We start from the raw sequence: 9,543 nt of genomic DNA, 5'->3' as shown, positions 1-9,543 counted from the left end.
ATTTTCAATGCATCTTTTACCCATGCATGATTTTGTAACATCTGTAGAATGCTGGCTCACGTAGGTATGAAGATCTCCCAAATGTTGATACATTCCTTTACATATTTTATGAAAATCACATTGTTTTAATATTACCATGGTTATGAGAAGAGACTTTGAATACTGGAAAACATCAAGCTCGTGGTGACACATACAATGGTCCAAAGTTCTGATTTCTGCTGGGTCGGAAGCTCAAGTATTACAAATTTACTTAGCAACATACCTGCTGTGATTTTCCCTGCCAGGTTGACGGCACTCAGTTTTGAGAAAACATTTACCAAATTACCTAGCTCTAAATGACTAAAGTTTGTTGTCCATTTGCTCAAGTGAAAATCGTGCCCCCGGGAAAAAACATCAGTGCACCTTGTGACAAGAGAGCACAAGTTCTTCCTGTTGGGACAGCCATTGCCCATCACACATAGCCCAAGTGCCCTGTGCGTTCTTCCCAGTGCACAAACAGAACATCGACAAGATGGGCACTCAAAGGTCAAGGCTTAATAAAAATTAATAACTTCTATTGCTTCATCAAGGACAAGAGTATCCTTATGGGAGCCCAGCTGATTTTTTAGATGGCAAGTCCTTGTGATAAAGAGCATGGAGTCTGGTACAGTTCAAGGGGAGCACCTGCAGCCTTGCACCATCACAGGTGGCAATCAGTGTGACCCCAGCACAGGGAATGGCCATGCTTGAGAGTCACTGAGAAAATAGTTTTCACTTTGCAGATCCTTGGGAAGGGGTTGTAGACCCCTAGAGATCTGCATACCACTTTGGGGAATAATCTAATTCCATTTCATTGTTTTATGAGATGAGAAAATGAGGCACACCGAGATTATTTGTAAATCTTCAGTGAAGTTAAGCCTAAATTCCTGAGCCCAGAGAGCTCTCCGGTTCTCTCCCCGCCATGTGAGAACACAAAAGGAAGATGACAAGTTGTTGAGCCAGAAGAGAGTTCTCCTGAGACTCCCACCCTGCTGGCACCCAATCTCAGCCTCCCGGCCCCACAACAGAGAAATTAGTAAGATATTAGGGTTCCTTTATATACCCACAACCAGTCTGACCAAATGCAATGATAGGAAATCAGCAGAAACTCGGGAGGACAGCCCAAGGACACACAGCAGTAAGCGGTGGGGTCCCACCCGACTCATAATAAATAAGTCTGCCCCAGCAGAAGCCCCTTTCCAGCGGCGCGCGCTCTCCCAGGTTGAACGGAACTGGGAAGCTGGAGTTCACTGTCCCGCGTTGGCTCAGGAACTCCTTTCAGGGGCGTGTCCTCCCGGTTCTGGAGGTTCGCAGAGAGGAGGAGGCGCTGGCTCACCGGGCAGCTCGCCCAGGCTCCGGGCAGAGAGAGGGAGGGAGCGCAGGCCGCGGGAGCCGGATGGAGACCAGCAGCCCGCGGTCCCCGAGGTCCAGCCCCAGTCCGGGGCTCAGCCTGGACGCCCGGCTGGGCGTGGACACGCGCCTCTGGGTCAAGGTGCTGTTCACCGCGCTCTACTCGCTCATCTTCGCGCTGGGCACCGCGGGCAATGCGCTGTCCGTGCACGTGGTGCTGAAGGCGCGGGCCGGCCGCCCGGGGCGCCTGCGCTACCATGTGCTCAGCCTGGCGCTCTCCGCGCTGCTGCTGCTGGTGGTCAGCGTGCCCATGGAGCTCTACAACTTCGTGTGGTTCCACTACCCCTGGGTCTTCGGCGACCTGGGCTGCCGCGGCTACTACTTCGTGCGCGAGCTGTGCGCCTACGCCACGGTGCTCAGCGTGACCAGTCTGAGCGCCGAGCGCTGCCTGGCCGTGTGCCAGCCCCTGCGTGCCCGCCGCCTGCTGACGCCACAGCGCACCCGCCGCCTGCTGTCGCTGGTCTGGGCCGCCTCGCTGGGCTTCGCCCTGCCCATGGCCATCATCATGGGCCAGAAGCACGAGCTGGAGACGGCGGGCGGAGAGCCAGAGCCCTCCTCGCGCGTGTGCACTGTGCTAGTGAGCCGCGCCACACTCCAGGTCTTCATCCAGGTAAGTGGGTGGGGTTGGGGGAGGGAACTGTCCCCGCACCTCCCCCTGGAGGGACAGAGGGTTTCAACGCTATTTTACAAAAGAGAGTTACCATCCGATTTTACAAAAGACTTGGGGGAGAGAATTGGCCAAGTGAAACATTGAGAAAAGTACAAATTTGAACTCAAAATTAACTCCCAAAGCCTGCGTTCTTCCCAGTCTTACAAGAGTGGTGCGCAGACATTACTGGGCCTAAGAATCTCCTGGGGAGCCTGTAAAAATGCAGATTTCCTGACCACCGTGCCTCAGAAGATGCCCCTCACCACCGTCACCATAACCACACCGCTCTGGAGCCAACCTCCCAGGAGGCCGCATGGGGAAATCAGAAGGCTCTGGGGACTAACAAGGGCCTAACATTTCTTGGACGCCCAGTGGAGCATATTCTTCCACTTCCTTGAACCCAGGACTTTCCTCTAGGGATAAGGCAGCGATGGTTGATGACTGTTTCTTCCTTTGTTTGTGGATTTCTTTTAAAAGAAATTTGGGGCAAGGATGATGGGGCAGACCTGGGACCTGGGGACAGAGTCAGGTACTCATGGCTCCGGGAGTCCTTCCACCTCTTGCTGTCTTTGCAGCATCCCTGATTCAGAAAAAAAGATGTTCATGTGTCTATGAGTAGGATTTGCACATTCAGGTCTGTCCCCCTGGCAAGGACAGGACACCAGCCTCCCCTTTGATAATTAAATATGATCAGGTGAACGTACCCAAAATATGGCTTTGCATGCTCTGCCTCAGCCTCCTGGCCTGGCTTCCCTGCCTCTGAGGCTGTGACAGTGGACTGCCACTTTAGAGTGAATCTGTCCAGCAGGTGGGAGCCTTTTGAGGACCTGTTTGAATACAAGTACTGCAGAGCAGGCTGAGACATGCAGGGTCATGTCTACAAAGCCAAGAAGAAAGTAACCGAGGATTTTGAGCAACCAAATACTCTTTCTCTTTGAAAAGTGTTTCTGTCTCGTGCTGATAGGGAAGGATGGCTTCTGCATGAACTCTGGCTTGAACTCAGTGTCAGGAAGCTTCTAACCCAAGACAGCTCAGTTACCCTGGGGGAGAATGAAGTCTTTATTACATCAGCTTCTAGGTGACATTTGCCACCTATGTGCTAATGGGCATTGCATAGGAATATAGAACCTGTAAATGTTTTAATTATGGGTGAAGGTGCCAAGCAAAGAAGAGTCCAGATTGCCAACGTGGGCTTTACTTATTTTTCTTCATGTGTCTTTGGAACCTTTAGAACCAACAGTTGTGACATTCTGGTGCTGAAGTCCCAGAAGTACTTAGAACAAGGCATTGTCCCAAAGCTGCTGATACATGGACTTTAGGATGTGTGTTTACAGAACTACCAATGTCAGAATTAATATTTATTATCATCAAATCTAGTAATCTCCATCCCCATGAAAAGCTGGACGGAACATCCAGTTTAATGGGATTTTGTGCAGATATAATAAGGAGGCCAGAACATTCAACATTGTAAAGGATTTCAAAGGGAATTTATATACCAATTGCAGCCTTGGCAAGAATATGGAAAGACGCTCAAAGAGAACACTCCACTCACTTTAGAAGGCACTTACTCTAGCCTCTATAAATATAATCGACTCAGAACTGACTGGGCAGTTCTCATTTTTAGAAAATTTGGGCAAAGGGTAAAAGGTCTAGATGAAAGGTCTAGGAAAGAAAAAAAAAAAAAGCCAAAACCCAGGAGCAGAGCAGTAATCTGACCCATGCAAATGCAGCCCTCCCACTGCATCAGGTGGACCAGCCATGACCTCACACTTCAGCCATCCTGTCCATGTGCTGCTGGTCTCTGCTCTGGCCCAAGCACATCTTAGCAAGCACAGAGGATGGCCGACACTCGTGTACCCCCAGCAGCCTCCACATGGTTCCAAGCTGCTAGGGAACAGCCAGAGCACTGCTGCCCAGGCCTGACTGTGCAGCTCCCTGCTAGGCCAGGTGAGGCATGGCAATGACCTGGACAACCAAGTGCCCAAATGCCACAAATGCCAGGTCCTGCTTCTTGTTACAGACTAGGCCAGTGGCTTCCAGGCTGTCCCTGTTTTGGATCTGGACTTTAAAAATGACATGGACCTGCACAGTTTGGGTTGGAATGTTCTGCATACACAGCTCCCTGGATATGGGGCAGAGGGAGGTCACTGCAGCACAGCCCGAGATGCACCAGGAGCCAGCTCTTGACCTTATACGATGCAAATTCTCTCAAAGTAACACCATTGTTCGGCAACTAGCATGTAAAGAAAAGTTTAACTTTTGACATACAGGATGCGTTAACACAAAATAACCAGATCCAAGTTAGGGTTATCTTGGCTCACTTTTTTTCCCAATGTCTTATCAGTGAGTTGATCTGTTGTCCATAAATGAGTGGGTTCCATCCCCTCCACCCCCCCCAAAAAACTCATGGTTTTTGAAAGTACAAAAAGCTATACAGTTTTTCCAGAAAGATTTATGGGAATCATAATTTTCCCAATAATTAAGAACTAATTTATGAATACATTTTTACTTTCGCTTTGTGAGTTGACCAGTATAAAAGTGACAATTTCATAACAATTAAATACGTTGCTGTTGATATAAGTCCATTCAGTTCCTCAGCAAAGTATAGGTTTATCCTTCCCATGGTGTTGCTGATTTGTGATCGAGATAAGAAAGCAGGAGTGGGAGCTCCTTAAAAAGGCACAGTGCCCAATTCAGATAGTTTGCACTAAGGTGATGCTCTTATGTCCCTACCCTCCACGCCCACACACTCACCCGGCCCTGCCATCCCTCCAGGAGAAGCGTGTCACTGCTGGATCTGTTGCGTTGGTCCTCTTGTGGCTATGTAAATATTCTTCACAGTGAGCCGCACTGTCTGTTGTCTTTGTATTTTCCTTCTGACGTGGCCTTTGTTTCCTTCACCTTCGTACTGTAGTCTTTTTTTCATTTGCTTAACTTTCTATGCATCTGTTTCTAATTCATTTTCAAATTCTTTAACCAGAAGAGTAAGGGCCATTTCAATATGCTCAGACCCTTCAGATGCCCCCTGAGGTTCATCTTTTATTCTTCTGTCCTCCTCCCGAGAGCCCTGTCTCCTTCTGCTCCCTTCCTCCTGGCTCTCCAGGCTCCTGCACGAGAGGGCGCCTGGGAACTCCCTCCATTGCCCTTGGCTCCCCTAGTGGGTGCCCAAGTCTTTTTCCAGCTCCTCTCCTGCTCCTCCTCCTTCAACAGGATCTCACTAAGTTGCCGGAGCTGACCTCAAAGTCATGGTCCTCCTGCCTCAGCCTCCGGAGTTGCTAGGATTACAAGTGTGGACCACTGCACCTGACTCCAGCTTTTCCTTAGGTCCACAGAAACCTCGGTGTGGGTCTCTTTCTGGACATTGTTCTGGTACTCAGACAACCTTTCAGTCTAGAAGCTCAGATTGCTCAATTTGGGAAAAACTTTTTTGAATGTGGGATTTTCCATATAATTTCCTCCCTTTGTTTTCTGAACCCTTTTCCTCTCTAGAATCCTATTATTTAATGATGCTGAGCATCCTAAACGAATCCCCAGGGTCCTTATCTCTTCTCTCTTCATTGCCCACTCCCAGCTTTCTGAGCATCCCCCAGCCTCATCCTCTGGCCCTTCTGGCCCTGAATTCTACAGATGCAAACTCTGGGCTGGGCGCCCCCTGATGCCCAGAGCTCTGCCTCTGTGACCTGGAATTGCCTCCACAGGTGAATGTGCTGGTGTCCTTCCTGCTCCCCTTGGCACTGACCACTTTCCTGAATGGGGTCACCGTGAGCCACCTGATGGCCCTCTACTCCCAGGTGCCATCAGCTTCTGCCCCAGGCAACTCCATCCCCAGCCGCCTGGAGCTACTGAGCGAGGAGGGTCTCCTGGGCTTCATCACATGGAGGAAGACCCTCTCCCCTGGGGGCCACCCCAGCCTGGTGAGACACAAGGATGCCGGCCAGATCCGCAGCCTCCAGCACAGCGTCCGGGTTCTCAGTTAAGTCCTCTGTCACACTTCCCGAGGGAGAGAGGTCTGGGTGCCAGGGCTGCCTCCACCAGGTCCTGACCAGGTGACCTAGCAAGTCACTGTCCTTCCTGACCTCCTTTTCCTATGCCTCAGGGGAGCTGTACTCAGCAATAGACTTCCTGCAAAGGCTCAGAGGGATGTTACACTCCCCCGACCTTTTTTTTGTGGTGCTGGGGATTAAACCCAGGGCCTTGCTAAGAAAGTGCTCTACCACTGAGCCATACCCCCAGCCCATCAGAGAGATATTAAAGGAAGAAGTGGGAACTTTGTTCATGCAAGTCCTCATCTGCCCCAGGAATCGCATACTCAAACAAGCAGAGACCTGGTCTCTGTTTGGAGGTTGAGCTGTATGAATGAGTCCAAGGAGCAGCTAGAGTGAGAGAACACATGCTCGGAAGTGTGGACCCTCAGATTGAGTCCCCAAACTCAGCCCCCTTACCCTCCCCTTTCCCTCCTACAACACTGATCTCTTTGCTTGCGTGCTTGTTTTTATGAGGATCTGGGACAATCTAGCATTGGAACTTTAAAAAGCACAGGAAATCAGGTCTCTTCAAGCACCTGCTACTCCCCAGGCACAAACTGAGGTGTGGAAGGACCGAATGGGAGCTAGATCTGTGCCCTCAGTGACATCCAGGTCTTGTGCATGGACAGAGACCAGGAGCTGGGTGCGATGCATGTGATAAGTAGCAGAGTCAGCACTTGAAGGTGTCAGGCTCTGCTTTAAAGATGGTGGGCAGAGATCAAGAGTCACTGTCCAGGAGTGACAGGGGAGAGTCCATTTTGAGATCTGTTGCCCTGGTGGCTCTTTGGAGGATGGACACAACAGTGCTTCTCAAACGCTCCTGCACATAGGAGCGAGCCAGAGCGCACAGGGCCAACCCAGACATTCCGACTCCAGGTCTGGAGTGGCCCGAGGTCCTGCAGTTCTACTAAGCTTCTTGTGGTGGCTGCTGGGCCCACGCTGGCCTAGAGAACGGGTTTTCCAGTGGAGCAAGGGAGAGGAGAAGAGGGAGGGGGTGGGCGGTTAGGAAACAGTTGTCAGAGTCCAATGAGAAGGAGACAGAGCTTCTTGGGTGGTAGCAACGGGGATGGAGAAAGATGGTGAGGAGAGCTCTCTAATCGATGGGATTTAGGAGGAGATAGATAAGAGGACTTTGTGGCACGTGGCTTGCTGGGTGGATGATGGTGCCATCTATCCCTCAGAACCTGGAGGGCCTTTCCATGGCTGGAAGGACATTTGAGTTCTGCGGTGAATGTAGTTACCAACCAGGTGAAACTATGTGGCCCTGAGCAGGGAGTACATTCTGAGAGCTGCAGCGGGGGGGGGGGGGGGGGGGGGACTCTGGAAGCATGTCATGTCCAGGTCATGGCTGAAGTGGACATTCACCCAGAGAACTTGGTGGTACAAAGTTCAAGAACAAATTCAGATAGGAGTGTATCAGGTAATGGCCAAGTTCTCTCCCTGCCCTCTGACTCCAGGTACAAGTCACAGGGAAAGGCTGCTGTCACCTGGGGTGTCTTCTTCCCGTGGAGACGGTGCAACTGAGAATGTGTTGGCTTTCTCCTGTTCTCTGTCCCCTTGCCCTGCAGGAGCCATCGTGGCGGTGTACGTGGTCTGCTGGATGCCATACCACGCCCGCAGGCTCATGTACTGCTACGTCTCTGATGAGGCGTGGACCGAGTAAGTGTGGCGGGCAGCCCTGGCCACGGTGGGAGGGATGGCAGCACTCCTCTGTGCCTGGGCTTGCCGCTGCTCCCCAGAGAGACCCTCTGTTTCTGGAAGGACCTGTGGATCTCTGGCCTGTGTTCCAGGTGGTCCTGCCCACTCTGCACTCTTAGTATCCCAACTGGGGGGAGAGTCACAGTATTTTCTAGAAACTTCTGTCCCTGTGGGGGCCATGTGAGTGAGAAGCCTTGTAGATGGTAGTCATAGCTATGGGCATCCTGACTCTAGGGTGGACAGAAGCCTGCAGGCCAGGGATAGGGGTGAAGGCCATGTTAATACAAAGTCACAGGCAGCAGAGGACTACAGATGTGGTTCCTTGAGCTAACAAAGGCTCCTGAGACAGAGACCAGGACATGCACACCCTTTATGACATAGTTGGAAAAGAGAAAATCCATTCTCTTCCTTTTAGAAACCACAATGCCTCTGATTATAAGTAGAAGTCAACAGAGTAAAGATCCCACTTAGGCCCTGAGGATATAGCTGTGTCAACTGAGGCCTGCTTCTCAGAGCCCTCTGCACCCCTTATACACACATGTGCTCATACACACAGTGGCCAAGCCCTTACTACTGCAAAGAATTCCTGCAACAGGGAATAGGCTTCTTCTCAGAGAGACTTTCAGCACTTAGTGACACCACATCTCTGACCATGTCCATTCCCTCGGGCTCCCAGCATCTCAGTGGCCTGGATGGATACATCCTGTCGTTCTCCAGGGTCATCCTCACTGTGTAGGTCAGGAATTCAGCCAGAGATGGCAAATTGTAGAGGCAAGGTGGAGTACCTCGGCTAAGGGCAGCTGGTGGGGACGGAACGCTGCTTCTTGGCAGCCAAAAACAGGCCTTCCTTCCTGGGCCCGGAGGAGACAGGCCTTGGCAGCGTGTGAGGAGCGACCGGCCCTCTAACCAGGCCTCTGGGCTTCCCTTCCAGTGCTCTCTATGACTTCTATCACTACTTCTACATGGTGACCAACACGCTCTTCTACGTCAGCTCCGCAGTGACACCTGTCCTGTGCAGCGCCGTGTCCTCCTCCTTCAGGAGGCTCTTCCTGGAGTCCCTGAGTGCCTTGTGTGGCCAACACCACCCCATGGAGCCGTTGCCCCCGGAAGCCCCAGAGTCCCACCCCAGTGGGTACAGCTTCATGGCTTGGGGATCCTCCCGATCCCCTGACCTGGATGAGATACAAGCATGAGCAGAGAGAGAGAATGGCTGAGTGCCCGTCACCTGCGTATCAGACGAGGCCCATCATCACTGATCATCTCCACTGTGTAGCCAGAGGGACTCCACTGACCCCAGCTCCGCCACTTACCAGCCATGAGCCTGCAGGCAAGTCACATAACACCTCTTGGCCTCAGTTTCCCTTCTGTATAACAAAGATAGAACCCACCTCTTAGTGACAGCTACCGTCAAAGAGCACAGCAGCACCACCTGGGCATAACAACACTCAATAAAGTTCAGCCCGTGCCATTTTGTCATGGTTGTTACATTATTACTGCTTTTCTGCTCTCCTGGAAGCTTTGGTAGCTTCATGCTCATAGAGTTTGCGCTCAGATGTCCCAGGAGTTTTCCCAAGTGACAGACCAGCAGTCTGGCTTAACAGTGACCTCATATTAGCTGCACAAAGCTCCCCACCCTCTTCCAGCTGGACACAGCAGTCCACACCAAGAGGAGCATTCTGTGGGCTCTGGAAAGCTGGGGCATCACCGGCTTCCCCCTAACTGGACTCAGGCCTGTACAAGGCC

General features: G+C 51.6%; 1 protein-coding gene across 1 annotated transcript; it reads left to right on the top strand.

The window, feature by feature from the left end:
* The first annotated feature begins 1,377 nt into the window (after window positions 1–1,377).
* Ntsr2 (neurotensin receptor 2) lies at window positions 1,378–9,260 on the top strand. The gene is given in 5 exon segments (XM_046441713.2): window positions 1,378–2,038; window positions 5,776–6,049; window positions 7,671–7,761; window positions 8,732–8,906; window positions 8,908–9,260. Coding segments are annotated over 5 exon segments (1,452 nt in total). The 5' UTR covers window positions 1,378–1,414; the 3' UTR covers window positions 9,196–9,260.
* The last annotated feature ends 283 nt before the right edge of the window (window positions 9,261–9,543 follow it).

Source organism: Marmota monax, unplaced genomic scaffold (genome assembly GCF_021218885.2).
Source record: "Marmota monax isolate L192 unplaced genomic scaffold, Marmota_monax_Labrador192_F-V1.1 WCK01_AAM20220418_F8-fsc00010, whole genome shotgun sequence".
Taxonomy (NCBI): domain Eukaryota; kingdom Metazoa; phylum Chordata; class Mammalia; order Rodentia; family Sciuridae; genus Marmota; species Marmota monax.
The sequence above is the reverse complement of the archived record's forward strand: the minus strand, read 5'-3'. Positions and strand labels throughout refer to the sequence as shown.